Source organism: Erpetoichthys calabaricus, chromosome 3, assembly GCF_900747795.2.
Source record: "Erpetoichthys calabaricus chromosome 3, fErpCal1.3, whole genome shotgun sequence".
Taxonomy (NCBI): domain Eukaryota; kingdom Metazoa; phylum Chordata; class Cladistia; order Polypteriformes; family Polypteridae; genus Erpetoichthys; species Erpetoichthys calabaricus.
Window position 1 is genome coordinate 262,721,383 of NC_041396.2, and position 25,429 is coordinate 262,746,811.

General features: G+C 37.0%; 1 protein-coding gene across 2 annotated transcripts in view; it reads right to left on the bottom strand.

The window, feature by feature from the left end:
* Window positions 1-25,429, bottom strand: part of LOC114648881 (uncharacterized) — a 44,439-nt gene that overhangs the window by 11,163 nt on the left and 7,847 nt on the right. The window contains exon 2 of one of the 2 annotated variants that reach the window (XM_028798175.2): window positions 898-1,008. In XM_028798175.2, coding sequence (XP_028654008.1) covers window positions 898-1,008 — 111 coding nt within the window. Of the gene's footprint in view, window positions 1-897; window positions 1,012-25,429 lie in introns of both variants that reach the window. The other variant, XM_028798174.2, reaches the window with a different exon arrangement.

Here is a 25,429-nt window from a genome sequence, read left to right on the forward strand (position 1 = left end):
TGTAGATGGATAATTTTAATTTTCATCAAACGATGTGGCATCCTTTCGTTCCTAACACATTACTCAGTCCATATCAGTATAGATATCCAGCAGGATTGTTTCTCCCCATTGAGATGTGATGTGTTTTCAAAGTGTTCCTTTAATTTTTTTGAGAGAGAGAGAGATACATATACAGTTAGGTCCATAAATATTTGGACAGAGACAACTTTTTTCTAATTTTGGTTCTGTACTTTACCACAATGAATTTTAAATGAAACAACTCAGATGCAGTTTAAGTGCAGACTTTCAGCTTTAATTCAGTGGGGTGAACAAAACGATTGCATAAAAATGTGAGGCAGTTGTCTCTGTCCAAATATTTATAGACATAACTGTATCTTGTCACGCTTGGGTCACAGATTTGCACAGAGACACAGGAGGTTGTAGAAAAAAAAAAGGAACTTTAGCACTGCAAACAAACATTTGTCTCTTTTCAAAAGTTTAAACGTGCTCCATGACAAGTCAGAGATGACAGTTCCGCCAGGAGCAGAGAATGTCAGAAAGAGAAGGAGAAGCAAACAATCAATTTAACAAACTGATAGAAGCCCGTACAGGCTTTTTAAGTAAGCGGAGTACCGCACGAGAGGCATATTACTCGACAGAGCCACCAGAAAGGTAAGGAGGAAGGTAGTCTGTCAATGTTTTTCAGGGGTTTTCCCAGGGGCGTCTGTATTCTCTGGAGGTGCGATCAGCTCCGCAGCTCACAATATACATCTCAAAGTGGAAATTTCAGGTGCCTTTCACTCAGATGAGTAGTTGTATACCATTTCTTACCCTGTAGGATCTAGCACTTCCTTTTGTGCAATATAAGGTGACAAATATGAATTACATGTATGATTGAAAACGTGGACAATACCATACCTTGGCTGGTGGGTTCTTGAGGCTCTTTGTTGCGGTCTTTCCTGCGGCCATACCAAGGGAAACAGTGGAGTACTTTCACACCCATTGCTCTGTGCCCTGTAGGGGTTGATGCTGCTGGAAAGATGGACAGAACAGTTATTAATATACCAAGTTTACAAGTGGCTGAAGGACAGTAAGGCTAATCTTAAACAGAAAAAAGGAAAACTACTTGAGATTATGAACTCATGTTAAGCAGAATAACTACACACAGACACAAAGAGATGTGGTGTAGTGTGCACCTTCTGTCAATAATCTCTGAATATCATGACAAAGGTCAGGCGAGTTTGCTGGCCAATCAAGAATAGGGATATCATGGTCCTTAAACCAGGTACTGGTAGCTTTGGCACTGTGTGCAGGTGCCAGGTCCTGTTGGAAAATGAAATCTGCATCTCCATAAAGTTAGTCAGCAGCAGGAAGCATGAAGTGCTCTAAAACTTCCTGGTAGACGGCTGCGTTGACCTTGGACCTCAGAAAACACAATGGACCAACACCAGCAGATGACATGGCACCCCAAACCATCACTGACTGTGGAACCTTTACACTGGACCTCATGCAATGTGGATTCTGTGCCTCTCCTCTCTTCCTCCAGACACTGGGACCTTGATTTCCAAAGGAAATGCAAAATTTACTTTCATCAGAGAACATAACTTTGGACCACTCAGCAGCAGTCCACTCCTTTTTGTCTTTAGCCCAGGTGAGACGCTTCTGACGCTGTCTCTTGTTCAAGAGTGGCTTGACACAAGGAATGCGACAGCTGAAACCCATGTCTTGCATACGTCTGTGTGTGGTGGTTCTTGAAGCACTGACTCCAGCTGCAGTCCACTCTGAGAATCTCCCCCACATTTTTGAATGGGTTTTGTTTCACAATCCTCTCCAGGGTGCGGTTATCCCTATTGCTTGTACACTTTTTTCTACCACATCTTGTCCTTCCCTTCGCCTCTCTATTAATGTGCTTGGACACAGAGCTCTGTGAACAGCCTGCCTCTTTAGCAATGACCTTTTGTGTCTTGCCCTCCTTGTGCAAGGTGTCAATGGTCGTCTTTTGGACAACTGTCAAGTCAGCAGTCTTCCCCATGATTGTGTAGTCTACAGAACTAGACTGAGAGACCATTTAAAGGCTTTTGCAGGTGTTTTGAGTTAATTAGCTGATTAGAGTGTGGCACCAGGTGTCTTCAATATTGAACCTTTTCACAATATTCTAATTTTCCAAGATACTGAATTTGGGACTTTCATTAGTTGTCATTTATAATCAACATTAAAAGAAATAAACATTTGAAATACATCAGTCTGTGTGTAATGAATGAATCTAATATACAAGTTTCACTTTTTGAATGGAATTACTGAAATAAATCAACTTTGTCATCCATCCATCCATTTTCCAACCTGCTGAATCCGAACACAGGGTCACGGGGGTCTGCTGGAGCCAATCCCAGCCAACACAGGGCACAAGGCAGGAACCAATCCCGGGCAGGGTGCCAACCCACCGCAGAACTTTGTCATGATATTCTAATTTTATGACCAGCACCTGTAAATTAAAAGAAATGTAAAACTGTTGTAAAATTGTATCTATTTTGACATTTGAGTTTATATCTGCAGATGGGAGTGGTGGAGGCACATTACAATTCAAGGGTTTATTGTAGCAGATTAAGCGGAGAGGTTTCTTCTTCATGAGTCTCTATAATAAGGATGACATTAAATGTTGGCTCTGTATTTCTCACTAGTATTGCCCTGTATACCAGATTGTTTACCCCAACACACTCAGCTTGAAATAGAGAAATCTTTATATTACCATGTTGGTGAACCAAGAATCTCTTACAACACAATTCAGTACTCAAAGAACTCACTCCAAATGATCCCAGTGGCCAACATTGTTGACATTTTATTACAAATGAGCACTTTCACAGAAAAGTCTGTTTACTTGTAATACCAAGGTGCTCATTTTCTGAACCCTAGCAACCCTATAGAGAAGAGGGGGAGGGTTGGGACAAAAGACAATCATCTCAAAAGCCTACTTGAAAGCTCAAAGAACATCTATAGATTATTAATTAAGCCCCCAAATCCACATGGAATTCAGAGATAAACAAAAAAAACAATGTCATGATTTGTGAACTGTACATGAAACAAACAATAAATAAAAAGCTATAATCTTGAAAAATTAAGAAGGCTCTTATACCAACACTGGAACAACTTGTATTTTTAATCTTCACCCTCACTTTATTTTGTTCAACCAAGAACTTGCCATAGTTACTGCACTCACATTTTATTGTGCTGCATTCAGATTGTCTACACTGATGGTACAATATATTTTTTTTATTCCCTTTTGAAGTTCTGTCATATCAAGAACAGGTCAGGTCAGGTCGAGAAGCATGCACTGGTACAGCATGTTGCCACACCCATCACACGACAAAACAGCTTGAGTTCCTGGTTGGCAACCCCCCCAGGCAGAAACATGGTCCAGTACCACCATCAGGAAATAACCATTTATCTGCCACAGCCAAGTGTTTCATGGACGTCCCCATGGCCTGATCCAGCCACTCGGGTCCCCAACAATGAGGATCTTACGAGCCGGATCACCCTCAGGGAAACACACCACATGGCTGTAGTGCTGTAACTGATGCTCCCTCACAATGCAGGTAATGAGCCTCATTCGGGACTCCATGAGCAATCACTAATTCAACACAAAGTCAAACCAGCGGTACACAAGAATTCTCTGAAGACACACAGTACTGAAGGAGTCCAGTCTTCGTCTCAGGTCATAGGATAGCGTCAGAGTCTCATAACCATATAGCAAGACTGGAAGCACCAGAACTCTAAAGACTTGAACCTTCGTCCTTTTGCACAGATATTGGGAGCACCACGCACCCCTTTCGAGCAAACTCATGACCCCCCATGCTCTCCCAATTTGTCTACCGACTTCATAGGAAGAGTCACCAGAGACATGAATGTCACCTTCGAGGTAAGTAAACCTTTCAACGAGGTCGACTACCTCTCCGCAGACAGACACACTGCCAATGGCCGTGCCCAAGAGGACATTAAAGGTCTGCATCTTGTTTTTTATCCAGGACACTCACAAGCCCAGACACTCAGACTCTCTGTCTCTCAAGAGCCCTGATCAGAAACCTCCAATGACTCCACAAAGATCACAGCATTGTCAGCAAAATCAGTGACTGTTTCTTCACCAACACATGCCCTACAGCCACTGGACCCCTCAACCTTGCCCAACACCCACTGCATGCAAGCACTGAACAGAATAGGAGCAACCTCTGACGAACCTCAGAATCAACTGGAAAAACACAAAAGTTCTACCGCCACTCTATACAGTACCAGTGTACAGGCCGGCCATGATATCCAGCAACCTTGAGTGGATCCTACGAAGTCTCAGAATGTCCCACAGGGCAGCTCAATCAACTGAGATGAACGCTTTATGAAAATTGACAAAGGCTGTAAAGAAATTCTGCCGATATTTGCATTTCTGCTCCATAAGAATCCTCAGTGCCAGGATGCAGTCGATTGTAGAATTCTTAAGCGTAAAACCAGACTGCTCCGGTCACTGGTAGATGAGCAAGTGATCACAGATCCTATTGAGGATGACCCTAGCAAGGACCTTACCCAGCACCGAAAGCAGCGTTATCCCGCTGTAGCAGCCGCAATCCAGGCAATCACCCTCCCCTTTCCAGATTTCCATTTTCCAGTCGGTTGGGATGACACCTGTCTACCAAATGGAAGCAAAGATTGCTTGCAATGCAAGGACGACAGCCTTACCACCAGCATGGAGAAGTTCACCTAGTGAACTGGGTGGCCCACAGCTAATTGGAAGATCAGCCTCAAGAACCATGGACCCAGAGATATCCAAAGTCCTAGCTGGAGGATCAGCTTTACATGAGCAGGTTCCAAAAGTGACACATCATAGCCTGCACTCTCTTAGTGTGTTGTCTGGAATGCTTTCATGCTTTGTTTTTTGCCCATCTTTTTTCTACCCCTAGGTTAAAGAGACATTCATTTTTCAGGATTTTCTGAACAATGTGTGCTGAGAGTCAAAACAGTTTGCACCTTGTTATAAGATGCTCTCTCATTCTGGGATATTTCTTGTGTTTTCTGACTGTGGGAATGCCCACCAACTCCTAACCTACCTCAACCAGGTTCTCACACAGAAAAAGGGAAATGCCAAATTTATTTTAATTCAGCAATACTATGCATACCATACAAAACTGCACTGCAACACTTAGCACTACTGTACCAGAACTCTGGACACCTAGGTTTGATTTAAAGGTATGTCTGTATGTAAATGCATGTACAAAATGAGTTAAATGATTTTGGTACTGTCCCTTTAACAAGAAAGCTTTATTGTATTAGCTTGGTTTAAAGATCTGGTAGCTTTTATTTCCACTTTGAGAGTGGAAACAAGTTAACCCTGGGTCAAACTACTTTAAGTTTAATATAGCAGCGGGTTTACCAGCATATTCATAGGTCTTAAATACCCACAGCAAAGCTGATCTGTGTCAAGTATAAATTCAGCCCAACAGGCATGAGGCCTTAGAATGAAGCTGCTCAACCTATTAATCCAGACATTACTTAATGAATTACTAGCTAAAATGAAAGAAATCTGGTCTTGCACTTATTTTTTATGTGCAAAATGTTCTTAAACTAAAAGGATGAAATAATTATTTTTAATCAATGCCTGTTTTCTTCACCATCCATGCAAACAGTATAACCCAGAAATATAAAAAAGTTAAAATGTAAAGACAATATTGACTCAAAACAAAAGACATGAGTAGCTACTGTTCAAATGCACAGCACGGAGGCAAAAGTTCAAGACATGAGATATCTGCCAGTGTAGAAGGGAAGTCATCTGTTCTTAGAATCACAAAGCCAGCCTACAAACTCCACCTACCAAGAGTTCTTTTAGTGTACTACACGATTTGCCTTCTTTAGAAATGAGAAAAGGGACTATGGCAGCAGAATAATCAATCACCTTAAAGCATTAAAAGGTACATTATGTGAGTAAGAATTACACTGTGTAAACAGATTGATTATGACAGACATTTAAATGTTAGTACCACTTTCAGTACTGATCAACTGACTGCGGCAAAAAAGCCCTCATTAAGCCAGACTGCCTTTTACACTTGTGTGACTTCTTTTCTTCTGTCTTCATGGTAATTCAGTTAAGATTCCGATGGCTTACAGCTCTCCCTGCACTCATTCTCATGACTCTTATGTCTACAACCATTTGTATTTTACTTTATACTCCTGTCTTAATCCAATGAATAAGTGCAAACCAGTCCAGTTAATTCACATAAAGCCTGTGTTATTTTATCATATATACTTGCTTTTCCTCTTCTGTGCTTCCCTTTTGCATACTGTCATGGGGTAACACACACTGAATTGTACATAACTTGTATTTGAACAAGAAAATAATCATGCATAGGACATAGAAACAACTCCAAACAAGGTAAAAGAAGAAGCCCCAGGTATACCTGAGAAGCCGTTAACCTCATTATATATGGACTGGGTAGAGGAAATATGGGGTTATAGTAACACAAAACATGCAAGACAAATTTCTGTGCTCAACTTCAAAGTGCTGTCCTGCATAATTTAATAGGTACTTTAATGACTAGAGTTTCTTTTCTTAAGGTATCATTGAAGCATGGGCTGCAAAACAGTATGAAATTTCAATCACAGCTATTTAATCACCTGCAGGTTTGTGCAGAACTGTCAAATAAATCAGAAGAAAGATTATGCATATTTTACATTTTTATTTTATCTTGGAATTTAACCTTATGACAACAAAAGGGATGATGCATTTTTCCCATTCTGTAAGCTGTCTGATGAACAAACATTAATTTTCTATATAAACAGCAAGTTTCTTGATCTGTTTCTGCCTCAGTTGTAAAATATATTAGTTTGATGGACTGGGCCAAAAGGCCAAATTATATCCTATTATACACTATAGCCTAATATTCTTTGAAAGATTATGGACAATGAACACTCGCAACATTGTCCTCCTCATGAAATTTTACCCCGATTATACAGTTCTAGCTTGGCGATCAAAAGGATTCACAAATGGGAGAGAACCAGTCCTTTGGCCACTGTTTTTAATACAAGTCTGTTAACAGCTTGAATACTACTATTCTGCAACTAATAAAAAGCATAGACAATATTCAATACACAATTCACACAGATAAGCTTTGGCACAATCACACTGACTTTTGCTAATGATAATATGGTGTATGATGCAAGGGGAGGAATTCTATTCAACCCAAAAAACAGAAATTTTGCACAATTATTTATTAAACATTGGGCACAGGGCAATAAGCATTCCTGGACAGGGCACACATTCATCAATCCAGGTTAATTTAAACACTTTTATAAAGAACTCGAGGTCCAGCTCTGGGGCTTGAGATGGTTTTTAAACAAGAGGGTGAAAAGGCAGCAGACCTAAAATATAGTAGGCAGCAAGCAAACCTTCACAAAATCTCAACGCATACTCACTCTAGGAATATTTTATGTTGCTCATCAATTAAATTAATGCCTATAGACTGCAAAAGAAAACCAGAAGAAACTACTCTATAAAAGGCACTCTATCTTGGGATCAAACATGGGTCCAAATGAGTGGGGCAGCAAAACATCTATCTGAACAAACATTTATTCTCTCTTTTAACAAATGGCACAGAACATCAGAAACAAAAACTAGTTGGTCTTCAAACAATGTTTCATAAGACTCATCAACAACAGAAAAAAAATACTGTACGTAATTATTATTCTACCAGTGCATAATAATATGCATTTCAATAATATTAACCAGAAACTTGCCTCATAAAAAGTAGGACTTCTTAAAATGTATAGTAACACACCATTGTTTAATGTGAGAATTAACCGGCAGGTTGAATTAAGTGATGGCACCGAGTAGCACACACAGGTGACAGGCCCAGAAAAAAATTAAAATCTGGAGGTAAAGAAAACATTTCAGAAAATATTGCTTTAAAAAGCACCTACAGGAATCAAAGAAAGAACAGTTCAAAAGTCAGTGTGCCATGCAGAATAATAGTATAGTATATATTTAGGGGCCCTGTAACACAGAAGTAAAATTATTTCTGCGAACTGTTATGTGCTTTTAATATATTTTGTGTATGTGAATTATGGTATTCTGAATTTGCTATATTTGGCAAATTACTAAGCTATGGTGCAAAGGTAAAAATATCACATGTTCACTGAAGAGGTTACCTGGACGTGAAGCCATGGGTTTTATTTACTAGTCTACTGCATTTAACTTTCTCTAAACTCAAAGTGCACATTAGCAAACCATTTAAAGCATTTCAAAAGTTGTCTTCTTAGACCATGCAATTATAGTTAATAAACAGATTAAAAGAAGGGATCCACAATGCCTCCTATTTTAAACAATACTACAGTGTCTCAACTACAACTTCTTTGTATTGCCCTTTGGTTTTTGTCTGGCATGGTCATGCATCATCGTGTGCACTGATGGCAATACTTTTCCCAGGTTTTCTGAAGTATACAGAGACTAATTAAAACTTCATAACGCACGTTAAAGGTAATACTTTTAATGTGTTAGGTCCAACAATGCTCCCAAGATTGTGCTGCTGTGCCAAGCACTGTACATTCAGCTAATGAACATAAAGAAAGTTCTAAAATATTGAGAGATTATTTAGAACTGCTAAAGCTATGACTGTAAGGATGTTACAGTTGTTATATTTACTGCTTCTTACTCATTCAAAAATCTGAACAAAACTTCAATATGCTCCTTGAAAAGAAAATGATAAACCTTAGCCATATATGCAGTGCTAGAGAGCGATTCGAAGTATTAGTTTGACAGGTTGCAAGTCAGGTCATTTCAGTCATAACCTTTACAACTATGAAAAACAGCTAAACTAACATCTTCAAGACAACATTTCAAGTATCAACAACTTACCCTAATATAAATAAATTACTCCAAATAAAATTTGCCAAGTATTTTTTTTCAGATTTGAACATGTGTGAAGAATAAATACGATTCTAAATACTGCTGATCAAAGCGCGCTACTGTGTTAAAACAGAAACATTATCAGCTTGCAAATGACAAACCATGATAAAAGAGAAAAACACTCCCAAATGTACAGTCAACACTTTCTTTGGTTTCAACTCACATCATTTTAGCTTTAAGTCTAAACATAAAACTGAAACAGTGAATGTTTATGGGAAACCCATGTTTACAAAATTGCAGAACAGTACCAAAGAAAGTGACAGAAAAAAGTGCTGAGCTATGAAAGGTAAATGTTTTATTGTGAGCTCTGCTCAACTAACTTTTAGCTCAACTTAACTTCATTGTGTTTATTTTCTCACATTGCTGTATAACTTTCATATTTAACTACAACACATGCTAAAATGTTTTTGGAAACAAGGTCAGTTCAGACTTAAGAGAACTGAATAAGATGCTTATATTAACTTAAAATGTTTGGGGAAAAATATATTCAAAGCAAAAGAAAAAGCAGCTGCTGTCAAATCATTTCACTGCAAATATCAACCTTAGTAAAACATCAGACAATAAACATGTTGCAAGTTGCAAAGTAGACTGGTAAATAGACAAATATAGCTTCATAAAGAATACTCTGAAATATACAGTAGTTTTTGTAATCATTTTACAAATTTACAAACTAAGATCTAATCCAACAGCAGTGGTGAAAAAACAGGCTGTCTTCATTGCTATTTTAATATTCCATAGCTCCTTCAATATCGCCTCAAGCTCTTTGATCTGCTTTATCCCCTCCCTATTGTAAATTTAAGCCACCAGGTCAGGCTCTCACCACTCACTTTGGATCTGAAACACCACCTTCTGTCTTACTTTCCCCAACTCCATGAGCCCTGCCAGGATCCTTAAGGAGACCTTATGACAGCCATGCACACAGGTCAATGGAGTTTAACAGAGGAGAAGCACCTCTTGCTTGCGAGTAAACTGCTCGCTCCCCACATTGCTATGGCACATCCTCCACACACTACACAAACTCCTTTCATGACTGGGTACTACTCTGAACAATATTGTTACTTGGCATTTCTTTTATCCAGCTTCTACTGTCTTAATAATGTGCATTTTAGTTTCTAAAGATATTGCTTTACTTTTTTGTAATATACTGAACAAATTATGTTTATTACTGATTTTTAATTTAACAACTATGCATTACAGTACACAAAATCTCAACAATCATTAACAACTATTCCGTATTTTGAGGTTGCAAAAATGACTTCACAGCACTCAAGCGGACAGATGCATGAATCTGAACATGTGCCACTACACATTCTATGTCAATTTCATTATAAATGAGGATAGTTGTCAGACGATTTATTGACTATTACTGTACTTAATATTAGTTTTAGAAACTTAGTTTAAAATGTCCTATATATTTGTCAATCATACTGTATTTAGATCACAAGGAATTCATGCTGTCAAACAGTTCATATTTATTTGTTACAAATTTTGATTTTCTAAAGGATATGAAATGTTAGATATGATATGAAATGAAATCTTTAATGTTAGATATGAAATGATATGAAATCTTTAATCTTTTATATTAAAGGAATATTCCATCCAAGTGATTAAGTTTTTGATCAGTTATTTACCCTGTGTTGTCTGCAATCATGCCTAAGAAACATTTTTAATGTTGTTTGTGCTTTATGAACTATTCCCAGCAGCTTGTACACAAACAAAAGAGAAGCAATGCACCAGCATCTCACTTCTCCGGAGGCTTAAAGTCAGGGGTATCCAACTCCAGGCCTTTGGGGGGGGGGGGGCGCAGTGGCTGCAGGTTTTTATTCTGACCCTTTTCTTAATTAATGACCAGTTTTTGTTGATAATTTTCTTCTTTTGCCATCATTTTAATTGACTTGCTACTTAAGACTCAGACCCTTTATTTTTTTTCCTTAATTGGAAGCCAGACAATAATGAGATACAAAAACCGAGTCAACTCATGACCAGCAACCTGAGTCCATCACACAGTAGCTGATATCAAAGAAAGATGAAGATCTCTTTAATGTTGATCAGCTCAGCTCGCCAAAATATTGTTATGGTACTCTTAGAAGAAAGAAAACCAACAGTTCTGGAAATGTCTCTCATTCTGCCACAGTAGAAACAATTAAAACATATTTAATTCCATGGCTTGTTAACAACAAAAATCAACTTCTAATTAAGGTACTGGTTGAAGTGAAATGGATCATTTAAGGCCCCAACTTAGCTGGTCATCTGTTGCCTCACTTCATATTTCATTTCTGTTTGGCTGCCATTTAAGGAAAAAAGAATCAATAAAGAAACCGGAGTCTTAAAAAAACAGCATTTATAATGAAGGAAAAAGAAGTCAATTAACAACAGAAATTGGTCAGTGATTAAGAAAGTGGCAAAAAGGAAAACCAGCAGCAACTGCAGTCCTCCAGGGTTGGAGATGGAAACCCCTGCTTTAAGTTATAACAGATAAGTTAAATGATTTTACTACCCATAAAAATTATAAAATGACAGCATGGAAAAGAAAAATGTTATCTAGATTTGAATGTAACATTTATTTAGTGTTTATCTTACACTACAATAACCTTACAGATTAACTGCTTGCAGTTTACTGTATAATGATTCACTATTTTATTATAGTCTCCAGATATCCCTGGACAGTCAGGCTATAAGTACCAATAAATAACTGAAGAATATCAAAACGTCCCAGTTTCAACAAGCTACCAATCTAATAAAATATTGCTTTGCCAACACAAGCAAACTTACAGTATATTTAGATTTATGAAACTCCACAATATAATAAGAATAATAACACAGTCAAACGTCAGACAAGGAAAGCTTCATTAAGAACTTCTGTTGAATGTGAACAGCACTGCCTGGGAATTCCCGGACATTTTTCATTGTGCTTTCTACGCTCTTATTACCACAACTAAAGATACATGTACTTATGTGACACAGCATGAATTGCTTGTAGATAAGGTTAGTCTTTTATTTGTGTCAACATATTGCAGTAGTTTTATTAAAAATAAGTGTCGGCCATTCTAAAACCATTCACATGTGAGATGCCCGTGCACTGTGTCATCCCCAGGAGCCGGGATTCCCGGGAATGAAATACAGGATTCCCGAATTCCCGGGAATGGATTCCCTATAGACAATAATACAGATTTTTCCCAGTTTCCATTAAGGTTTTCAATAGCTTCAGTATAGCTTTACACCATCTGGATGAAGATAGTGATGTGTCCAACTATGGCTAAAAGATCTCTCTCATAAAATGTGCTTTTACATTTGACACCTCAATTTGTGCATTCAAATCTAACAATTCTACTTCCTACAAGTAATACTTTATATCTACTTTTTAATTTCATCTGCTACAAATCTGTGTAACTTTGTATTCTGTTCAACTTTCTCTGTAATGATTCTACATTGCGCTGTTAAGGGACAGCGACATAATCAACATAGTCGAGTGTGTAATTGCGTCAGTTTCTGCGGCATGCATTGCCTTCTTTCAAGAGGAAAAGATGACAGCGCCTAGTTCATTGGCAGGTCCTCCATGTAAAAGACCTGAGACTTCTGCAGTATGGTAATAGTTAATGGAAAAGCCAAAGAATATGGTAAACCGTAGGATTTGTAAATGTGAAATGGCTTACCATAGCAGAACAACCAGTATAAAGAAGCATTTAATAAAGAAGCATAGCGGAATTTTCTGTGAATTTTCTGTGCCAGTGTCATGCGTTCTAATTACTTCTGCCACTTTTGATTGGTTAATCGTTGTATTCTACACACAATTATTTTCCTGACATCCCAGCAACAAAGCAGTAACAAGACTCAGAAGAAGCTTGTAATTAGTCAAAAATAATGTAAAAAACAACATATGGTGTAAAAGTTCTAATTTATTTGAAAAGTAGTCATATAATAAGTGGGATAACATTGTCAGCAAATGATTTTTATGGTTTAATGTTATCCTTTGCTTGATATTAGTTAACTATTATCAATATATATGATTATACAGTATTACTCTAAATGGCCACTAATATACTATGATTTATAAGTTTCTTTTTAACACTACAATCCCTGAAGCCTATGAAAATATTCGTAATGCCGAACCACCTTAAATTTCCTTGCACCTCGCCAGCGTTGTATTTGTTTTGCAAAAGTGTCAGTCAGCACAAGCAGCCTGCTATCCCATCCTCCAACAAGGCAGCTGAAGTCAAGTCAGACGCAAAGTTCTCAGAGCTGGTAGTAAGGTGTCTGGAATTGTATAGGGTAAGTAATATATCGTTATTTATTATACAACGATCTGTGTAAATGTAGGATGACAGGAAATGCAAGGCAAGAAATGTTGAACACATAACTAAAACAAACATTTTTCATGTTACAGTAATAATTGACAAAATGTTGACATGAAGTGTATAATGTGTGAAGACTGAAGTCCAAATGAACACTTTCACAAAAGATAACAAAACAAGTGCACTGTTATTCAAGAATATAACCAAAGAAAAACAAATTGTTCAATTTACATGTTACTGGCAATGTGTAAAAACTGAAGCCCAACTATCAGTCGATACAAAGTAGAAATGACCACTATTATTAAAGTATATAATAAAAACATACATTTGATGATCCTGTAATAGCCAGTGTAAATTTATTGTACTTAGATGATCATTAAGGACATAAAACTCCTTGCCATTCAGAAGGGTGAGAGTCTCCATTAAAAAAAAAAACAACAACATTTGTACTCTCCACAGATGCCTGGACAAGCATCGTCACAGAAGCATACTGAACAGTCACCTCCTACTTAAATAATGAGAACTTCAAGCTGACTTCATATAGCCTGACTACAATGCTACTTGAGAATCAACACACGGCAGAAAATAATCTCTATCACAAATTTATTGACAATTGTACATGGTAATGCAGCTAATGTCCTCACAGGTGGCGCAGTGGAAGTGCTGCTGCTTTGCAGTAAGGAGACTGTGGAAGATTGTGGGTTCACTTCCCAGTTCCTCCTTGTGTGGATAGCGCTTTGAGTACTGAGAAAAGCGCTATATAAATGTAATGAATTATTATTATTATTATAAGCTCTTAAGATCTAAGAAGAGAAGCATGAAGTTGTCTCTCATTGTTGTGCAGACCACACATTTCAATTAGTGGTCAACCATGCTCTGAAGGACACTCAGATTAGCAAGATACTGGGGGCTACAAGATGCCTTGTAGAACATTTTAGAAAGAGTGAGCTGGCCAGCAGCAAGCTGAAAGCAAAACAGAAGAAGTGGAGAAACCTGAACAAACTGACACAAGATGTCACAATTAAGTGGAACAGTTCTTACTATGTGATAAATGGTCTCTTTTAGCAGAGATGGCCTGTGACCATAAACCTGTCAATTTAAGAGGTCACACAGTGAGGGAAACATGACTTGGCTTTGAAAAGTGATGAGTGGTGCCTACTGGAACAACTGAAGCATGTTCTGAAGTCCTTTAAGCAAGCCACCATATTCCTCAGTGGGGAGTTTTATGCGACTGCTTCTGTTCCACCCCTACTGATAAAGGGCTGCCGTAGTCCACACAAAATACACCCTTTGAGTCAATTCCTATTAAATGTTTACAGACAACTGAAGTAAAGGAAATGGGATTAAGGTGGAAGGGGAAAACCACATTCAGGGCTGATGGCAAAAATGTGTGCATCATTGCTGCTGCCCTTGACCCACAATTCTGAAAACACAAATTATTGACATTGGAGGATGACCTAAAAGTATAGGTTAAAGAGTAAAAAATGAAAGAGAGATGACCCTCTTCAGCAAGAAAGTGTGAAACAGAATGACTCAGCCAGTGCCCGGTTACAATGTTCAAATGGGTATCCAGTGTCCTTGTTACAAACTTTACTTGGCTCATATACAAATAATCATAGCAGTGAGGAAGGTAGGCAAGGGCCATGTAAATATCGCTGATAGCAAAATGGTGAGGAATTAGGTAGTGTTTTACTTTGGACAGCACTCCATTCCAAAGGTTTTGAGCCCACTCAAATGGTGGAAGAAAATTCAGAAAGGTTTCCCACCTTGGCAGTCTTGGTAAAGTCATATTTGTCTGTCCCAGCAACATCTGCTCCTTAAGAATGCCTTTTTTCAGCAGCAGGCAATACTGTGGCACAGAAAAGAGCAGGCCTGACTGCAGAGTATATAGATATGCTTACATACTGTACCTCCACTGTACAGTAACTTAAACTCTATTGTCTCCATGGCTCAATGTAGCCTTATGTGTCACATACAGAGAAAGATTTATCGAGAAAGAGAAGAAAGACTAGGTTTGTGTGTTGATCCAATTCAAATTGCCCTAGGTTTGGTTTCATAATCTGAAGTGTTATTTGAATCGCATATTAAGATGTGTCAAAGTATTATCTAACCCGATCTTTGCACTAATGTTAGACTACTAAACAGATCATATTTTTGTGTGTTGTTGAAATCAGATTAAAATAAAATCTGCTGTTACTTTTGCACTTATGTTGTACTGATATGCAGATCTAATCTGTGAATTTGATTCAAACTTTACTATTTTTGTTATGTAGTGAGAAGTCAAGCAAAATGACAACTTTTATTGGCTAACTAAAACGATTACAATATGCAAGCTTTCAAGGCAACTCAGGCCCCTTCTTCAGGTAAGATGTAATACAGAAACTGGAGTTCCCCGTGTTTATATAGATACAGATAATTAATAGACCTCTTCAGGCTAGGATTCATTAAGCAAGAGAGGAGAACAATGTATAGGCAAGATCTCTGGATAAGATAACTGATAAAGTCTTTTGAGGTTTCTGATGAGTTTTTCAATACAATGTGGGTCTGTAGACAGGTTGTCTGTGTCAGTCAAGAGATGCAAACAATGCTCATATCTGGCCATAAAACTCTTGTCTCTATTCAAACCATGTTGTAATGTGTTAAATTTTAGCATGAGTTTAACTTCCCATTCTTTTCTCTCTTGCAGTGTTCTGAAGTTGCCCATAAGCACTGTGACTTTAAGGTCCTTCTCACAGCTGTGTCCATGGCTGTTGAAATGGGCTGCTATAGGAACATCTGTGTTGCCATGCTTGATGTGGAACCTGTATAAATTCATTCTCTGGCTGAGTGTTTGTCCAGTTTCTCCCACATACAGTGCAGTGTCAGGACATTTCATTCAGAGAATTAGGTAGACAACAGGATGATCTGCAGGAAAATGATCCCTTTATGCGTTTTTTTTTTTTTTATCAAACCTTTATTCCTGAACTAGAATTACTTTGATTTATTTGGAGAGACTGAGTTTGCATACCAGTTTTAAACTTTATCATTAGAATATTGTGTATTGTGTAATAAAAGTGTTTGATGTTTGCTTTTTTGGTATTTGCTAGATTTTTTAATGGAGCAATCGAAAAAAATTTATTATGTTGATCAACAAGTTAGTCATTAGATTACTTGACTAATCAAAAAAAAAAGCAATCGAAAAAAATGTATTATGTTGATCAACAAGTTAGTCATTAGATTACTTGACTAAACAAAAAAACAATCTACACTAAATCAATTTAAAATAAAAATAGTCACTAGGTACAGCCCTATTTCTATATTATTTGCCTTTCTTACCAGTTTAAAGTTACTTGGATTAGCCTGGTCACCCTTTTCTTATTATGTGATAATAATTACTCCAGTATGCAAAGATTTCTCAAAAAGTACACATAAATCGGTTTATATATGTACTCATTAAACAGGCTAATATATTGTTAGAAAAATTTTATACAAACTACAGTAATTCAAAATTAACTTTACAACACAAAGGTCAAAACATATAAAAGATGTGAATAATTTATTAAAGCACAATTATTTTGGAAACATAAGTCCTGTTTAAATGTGTTGAAACTTAATAATCCTAGAAGTGTAAAATTATACTTGTTGACTATACAAATTTTAATAAAAAAAATTAGGAGATTTCCCATTTTATTAAGCGAATTGTTCTTTTTGCTTCAGAACCTCTAATGATTAAATAAAATACTTTAGTGTTTACTTTTGACATACTTCCTATGTCCTTGCTAAAGTGTCTTTTTATTATTATATTGGTGATATATTTTACTGTACTCTGTACATGATACTACTAGTACCACTACTGTTGTCTCTACATAGCCACTGTGAGGCACTGACAACTTACAGGTAAAAGGAATAGACTTCACATCTACAGTACAAATGGGTTTAAGCAATTCTTCAGCTTGAGTTCAATCTGATCTAAAAGTACTCAAAAATACACAAACAAGACCAGGAAATTGTAATAAACTGAAAGCTAGTCTTAAAAATTAGTAATGCAATAGACTCGCTGTTAAGCCTCCATCCGGTGCAATCCTGGCGTGGGATATGCAATATAAATTACATTCCATTAACAGTGAATAATCAAATAGCGCTTATTTCAAACTCTTTCTTCTCAAATACTAACATAGGTCCAAAAATGGGTATTTTAACATTTACACACTAGGTGTATAGCTCAAACCAAATGAATTGATTTTAAAAAATACTCTATAGCTTAAGGACCCACCACAAAAGAGATCTAAGAAAATAATACCAAAAAAGTATAGAATACTATTTGCTGAAACCGTTTTATCATTCCCCCCTCGCATTGGAGTCCAAGCCCATCCTGGCTTCAACAACTACAGCAAAAAGTAGTGTTTTTCTCTCTCTCAAGGTCCTCTCCCACAGACAACTACACTCATTCATATTACGTTAATCTGGCATTTCCATTCAATCGCATGACTTTGGTCTGTGGAGACAAAGCAGAGTCGTCAGAGGATATCAACGTAAACATGGAGAGAAGATATAAACTCCACATAATAATAATAATAATAATACATTTTATTTATATAGCGCCTTTCCCATGCTCAAGGCACTTACAGAATATAATAAAGAACGGCAGAATATACAGTATATAGCATTGTACAAACCAGATAAATAAATAAAGAAGATTAAGACAGTAAATTCTGAAAAAAATAAATAAATAAAAAAACATAAAACCCAACCAGAAACAAAAACACTCAAGATAAAATAGTTTTGACAAAAGAAGTAACAAAACCATGATCACAGCATTAAGTAATTCGTTATGGCATGATACTCAAATGTAAAAACAAAACAACCATATAAACATGTACACACAGGCTGAAAAATAAATAAGAAATATCTAAGATGCTTACTTATATCTTATAAAACCAAAATGAATACTGAAGATTAAATTTCCAAAGTTCTGAAAGAATCCTCAGAAGGATTCCTGTAAACAAAAATGGCCTAAGACCCCACTCTGATGATTTCTTGATAATGCTGGACCAAGTGCAAAACACTGCAGATCAAATAGTTTATGACACCCATGTTTTTGAAAACAACTGCTGAATATTTTTAATTAATGCATTATAACAACAGCTTGCAATTTGCCCTTTTTCAGTACAAACCATACCTATGTGGTTTATTTTAACCTGACTGTACATGAGCATGCAATGAAATTTTGAATTGCAAACAGGCAACTACATGCCAAATAAATGTGCTTCTAGATAACAGTCTGCATGCAGTTGAAAGGAATGAATTACAGTACTCTTGCTTTTGAGTAACTATGAAAGACACGGACATACTCTGCAGGGCACAGGAAGGCCTTATTAAAATCCACTCCCAAGATGCAACAAGGATTAATGTTATTTATAGGCACTTGGCTCTGAGAAGTGGATACTTCTGGCGGACTAGCTCTCCAAACATTTAACTTATCCATTAGGAGTAACATATACAGAAAATAATGAGCACTTAAGCAATCTATTATTGTTTGGTATGCATTACTATAATTTTATAATTGCTCTTTCACTACATTTTATGTGGTGTGTATTTTACATGTTGAATGATATTACAAAATAATATTATAATATATTCTCACATCTATAAAATGTGAGGGTGTCAATGATTTTTCAGTAGGCATCAGGTGCAAGGCAGGGCAGGATACCCATACATCACAGGGCTCACTCGTGAACACAGTTTGGTGATTGCAAGGCACGATTCACAGCTTTGTACTAGTGATTAACTCATAACTATTTCTTATCTTTTAGGTGATAGGAACTGATTCCAAAGAAACATTTACATAATAAACATTTAAGAAACACATAGCTATCTGGTTTAAAATAGTTGTAAAACTAAACATTTGTATGCAATAGAATATTTACTTTATCAATGGAAATGGATTTATAAAATTTCAATTTTCACATGTTTATCTAGTTCCAGGTTATCTTTTTACTTGGACTTTTACACCTAATGTACCATAAATACACAGCATCGTTGCATGATTCCAGACATGCTGACAAGTTTAAATTTAAAAATTATACTTTAACATCTTAAGAATTTACAAAGACTTGGATTACGGATTACATCTTGCCTGAAGAAGGGGCCTGAGTTGCCTGGAAAGCTTGCATATTGTAATCTTTTTAGTTAGCCAATAAAAGGTGTCATTTTGCTTGACTTTTCACTACATTCATAATGGCTAACACGGTACAACACCCTAGTACTACAAAGACTCCATGCAATAAGAATTGGAATAATTATTCCTTTGAAATTGGCATACATTACTGTCATCATCCATGCCATATCACAAGTTGACTCATAGTTCTGTACCAATATCATCACTTTAAAGGCATGTGAAAACAAAGACAAATGTGTATTTTTTCCAATCAATATACCACACTCCTAACTTCATTGTATAACAGATTTAAGAACTCTTATTCCTAGAACTATAAGCATTTAAAATTCTGTTACTTTTAGGGATGATGCTAAATGTTAAATTCTGCATTATTATTTTGTATTCTGTTGAAAGTAATTATTCTCCTTTGTATTGATTTTGAGTGTACTTTATACAATAACATTGGATGTTAAATGTTGTTTCTTTGTTGTAGCTACTGGATCTCTAACAAGGTCTTCTGTTTTTGTACTTTACTACTGCAAAGAAATTTCCCTCTGGGATAATAAGGCCTACCTAAACCATATCACCAAGTATATCTAGTATATGAGAAGTCCAGCAAAATGACACCTTTTATTGGCTAACTAAAAAGATTACAATATGCAAGCTTTCGAGGCAACTCAGGCCCCTTCTTCAGACAAGATGTAAACACCCTAGTACTATTGCTGGGAAAGGCATTATACCACAGTCCTCTATTATTTTCTGGCAATACTATATGCACATTTGCACATTATTAGCATGCTTAAGATTACTATAATTCTAACCCTGCAATTTCCTTAATAAAGTTACTGGCTTTCACTCAAGTAGAATTCAAATTTACCTATTCTCACATTTCTTGTTTTGACATTTATACTTTTATGAACTCGCTTTTGCCAAGTTTGCCTGTTAAGTTTTGATTTTTTCACTTGCTTAGCTGTATCTTTGCCTATTCTTCTGTTCTTGAATTGATTCAATCAACATGCTGACCCAACTAGCTGACAACACTCCAACTAACCACCTTGTATTACGAAATTTGAATGTTACCACACCACTACGCAACTCTCCTCTCTTTAGAAAGCTGTCATACTCACATAAACTTGAAGGAACGAAGAAATAAAGAGAAAAACTGTTACCAACACATTTTCCCATTAAGCAGAGAGATACAGATAAAGTAAACTGGTGTTTTCTTCACTTAAATCAGCGCATAATTTACAAATGTAAATGCTTGGGCAAAAGTATAAAATGACTTCAGAGTTAAAATATATACTTTAAAAGTGTCAACATGAAGTTACATCGACAATATGAATTTACACATTCTTGAAAATAAATATGGGAAAGCAGGGTTCAAATAACTAGCCTTGTGGTCTATGAGCAGTTTGCACTTTTTCCCCCAGAGGGCTTTCTTCCACATAACAAACATACGGCTGGTTATGCAAACTGGCAGCTCCAAAATCAACCCACCCCTTGTGTGTGTGTGTGTGTGTGTGTATGTCCTGGCGCTCACTAGCTTTTCCACAAGGTTTGGTTCTCACCCTTTGCATGCTGCTTCTATAGAATATATAGAATATCTTTATTGTCATTGTAACAAATACAAATTCTAACAAAAGAATTGAATTCAGCTGTATCTGTAGTGGATGAATACTTAAGGAAAAATAGTGTTACCCTAAGATATAGTTTTGGTTAGTAGTATAATAACTTCCAACAAAACTTTATCATAAGATTACAAAGTAAATGCCACAGAAACAATAACTAGTGCGCCACAACTAACTCAAAACAGCAACCAGGGATAGGGAGATGACAGCATAAGGCATTAGATGACAGTCTTCAACAGGCAAAGAATGTACACATTTAACAATAATAAACATTACCAAAATGTACTACTTAATTCCAAGATTAATTTGCTGTAATCTACATTGATACCATGGCCATTTCAAAACAGTTCCTTCTGGTAGCATGGATTTCGGGAGACTTTCAAAGAACTACAAATCTGATGAGAATGTGGTACAAAGTTATAAGACCACATAAGCATGCATTGGCATGCCGGTTCAGTTTTGAAGAGATGTCGATGGCAGAAAACATCATCGATTGTATTTTGCTCTCATACCAGTCTCGATTTCTGCTAGTCCCCAGTAGGACACCCACCTCTAAACTCTGCGCAGAATTTTGTGCTTATTTATTTATTCTGCTAATATCCTAGATAGCAAGTAACTCAGGTCATATTATACAACAACTGTGAGACGAGTGATAATGAACAGAAGTGCATTTGCGAAGCAGTGCAAACAGATCCAGGCAGCTCGAGGTGCCCAGTCGCACCCAGCAGTGCACAAACTCGCACTCTCAAGCCGCAGGCATGCCGCGCGTGAGTTCACCTAGAGGCGTGCACCCCGTCTCTCGCGTGGACAACACATGAGCACTAAAACCGTAACATTTTGCGCCTTACCTATCTGTAAGCAAAGTGAAGTTCGTCGTGGTTTGGTATCCAGGACCTCTTGCGAAGAGTTGAGTTTTGTTTTCTTTGCTTATAAAACTGACGCATACGCCCTTCTCACACTTGTGAGCTCTTTGCAGACGTGCAGCCTTGAGAAGTGTTAGCCACTCCCGCCTGTACAAATGGTTTGTGACTGAGTTTACAGGTGAGCAGCACCAGCAGCGGCGTCGGCTTTAGTCAAGCCCCGCCCCTTTCTGTCTTAAAGGGCGCGTCCCTCTTTGGAGGCAGTTTGTTGGGCACGTACCTTTAAACATCAATGGAGCGGCGACGGTTTGTCTTATTTGTGATTGTTTGTCATCTTGTTTACTCTGAACCTTACTGAGTGGATGGCAGATAAGCAAGTAAATGGTAAGCAAGCTAAAAATGAAGGATGGCGAAATTAAGGAATAGGCAAGTATTGCTAAAATGGCCAAAAGTTTTGAGAATGACACAAGTATTGTTTTTCACAAAGTTTGCTGCTTCGGTGTTTTTAGATCTTTTTGTCAAATTTTTCTAAGGTATACTGAAGTATAATTACAAGCATTGCATATGTTTCAAAGGCTTTTATTGACAATTACATTAACTTTATGCAAAGAGTTAATATTTGCAGTGTTGGCCCTTCTTTTTGAAGACCTTGGCATGCTGTTAATCAACTTCTAGGCCATATCCTGACTGATGGCGTTCTAGTCTTGCATAATAAATGCTTACAGTTTGTCAGAATTTGTGGGGTTTTGTCCCCCCGCCTCTTGAGGATTGACCACAGGTTCTCAATGGGATTAAGGTCTGGGGAGTTTCCTGGCCATGAAGCCAAAATTTCGATGTTTTGTTATCCGAGCCACTTGGTTATCACTTTTGCCTTATGGTACGGTGCTCCATCATGCTGGAAAAGGCACGAAACTGTTCATGGATGGCTGGGAGAAGTTGCTCTCAGAGGATGTTTTGGTATAATTCTTTATTCATGGCTGTGTTCTTATGTAAAATTGTGAGTGAGCCCACTGCCTTGGCTGAGATGGAACCCCACACATGAATGGTTTCATGATGCGTTACTGTTGGCTTGACACAGGACTGATGGTAGCACTCACCTTTTCTTCTCCAGACAATCTTTTTTCTGGATGCTCCAAACAATCGGAAAGAGGATTCATCAGAGAAAATTACTTTACCCCAATCCTCAGTCCAATCCCTGTACCATTTACAGAATATCAGTCTGTCCCTGATGTTTTTCTTGGAGAGAAGGCCATCCTCAAAAAGTGTTCACCTCCCAGTGCTTGCAGATGAACTCACACCTGCCTGCTGCCATTCCTGAGCAAGGTCTGCACTGGTGGTGCCCCGATTCTGCAGCTGAATCAACTTTAGGAGACAGTCCTGGCGCTTGCTGGATTTTTTTGGGTGCCCTGAATCCTTCTTCACAACAATTGAACCTCTCTATTCTAACTCAATCAGTATGACAGAGTGACCTCCAGCACTGTCCTCGTCAACACTTTCACCTGTGTTAACGAGAGGATCTCTGAAATGATGTCAGCAGGTCCTTTTGTAGCAGGTCTGAAATGCAGTGGAAATGGTTTTATTGGTATTAAGTTAATTTTCATGGCAAAGAGGAACATTGCAATTAATTGCAATTCATCTGATCACTCTTCCTAACATTCTGGAGTACTTGCAAATTGCCATCATAAAAACTGAGGCAGCAAACTTTGTGAAAATTAATATTTGTGTCATTCTCAAAACGCTTGGCATCGACTGTATAACAATTAAAAGTATTCAATGATTGCTTTTGAAGTGCTAGCCCTGGGCAGTTTTGAAAGAGGTCTATACTGGAAAGTAGGTTTTCCTCGTTGAATAAGCACAATTATTTCAATTTAATTTGCCAATTTTGATGTTAAAGGTGAAACATGGCTATTTTATCATGTCTGTTTATCTGACAAAAATAACTAGTATGAAAAGAGTAATATCTTGACTACTGGTGAACTGATTTTGTTGAAATTTGTTACACTTATTCTTTAAGTAAATTCCAGTTTTCATTCAGATATCGCATACAAATTAGATACACATTTTGGAATTTGTAGCACTCACATTTTAAAGAGCTTGGTGAAGTTTTAAAATTGCACATGGCTACAAAATTAAACTCATAAAAAGAATTTTAATTGTGAATAGTTATTTGCATTCATGGACACAATGAAAATATAATTAGATTGTTTCCAACGTGTCACATTTAAGTACAAAAATGAAAACAAATTATTTAAATTGTAACAAATTACACAATTTATTAATGTATGCAATATTGTTCTAAATTAATGTAACATTAACATCTTTAGTCAATCTAACTTTTTAAACATGTAAAAAAAACTACATATTAATTTACTTACATGTAACAAAAACTACACAAAGTTATATCTTTTTTTTTTTTTTTTTTTTTTGATTGAAAACTTTGTTTGGTGGCCCGTCATTTGCATACTATTTTCTGGTGCGTCGTTATGAGCCGTCCAGCAGTAGTCTGCCATCATAATGACATCCCAACCTCCCTGGTACCATTTTTCTGTGTTTTTTATATCCCTCCTCTTCACTTACTGTTCCAAGATAGATAGATAGATAGATAGATAGATACTTTATTAATCCCAAGGGGAAAAAAAGATTTTTTTCCAAGATTTTCAAGGAAAAATTTCAAATGCAAATCCAGAAAGCTGCGGTGGGTTGGCACCCTGCCCAGGATTGGTTCCCTGCCTTGTGCCCTGTGTTGGCTGGGATTGGCTCCAGCAGACCCCCGTGACCCTGTGTTCGGATTCAGCGGGTTGGAAAATGGATGGAAATCCAGAAAGTTAACGTTGAGACACATGTTGCAACCCAATTCCTTAAACTTAACTAATACTTTTTTCGCTATTTCTTTATAATTTGTATCTTTATTATTACCTAAAAATAAAGAAATTACTTCTTTGAATGATACCCAAGACTTTTGTTCCAGGTCTTTTATCACACCACCAGATTCTGCATCAGTTAGTGTTCTTTTTCAATTTTGTCTCAGACAAGCCTGGAAACTTTTGGCACAAATGTATGGAATAGGCTACATCTTTTGACAGGGCTTTGACAAATAAAACAAGTTTAATATGAAGCAGTGGTAGCAGCACGCTACATCCGATGATGTTTACGGCACTAAACTGTAGTTTTTTCCTAGCTGTCCATTTCTTCTGAACCCAATGTTAATTCTTGGCTCTGCTGTCCTACTCACAGAGAAAACCTGGAAATTTAGTATGTCCTGACTGCTGATCCAATCAAAGTTATAGAACTTGCAGGTTCCCACATATAAACCAACTGTGCTCAATGTTTGTTAATAACTGTTAAAAAAAGTAACTATTTTGCTTTAAACATAAATTTCAATATTAAATAAATATTAAATAAAAGCACAAAAAAATATTAAATAAAAATATTAAATCAAACCCAGCCACAAGGGATGCACAAGCCAGTGTGTTTCTTCGTGCCAGTCCCAAGCCTGGATAAATAGGGAGGATAAAGTCAGGAAGGGCATCCGGTGTAAAATTTTGCCAGATCTACATGTGGACAACAATACAGATTTCGATACCCAATCAGTCGAGTGC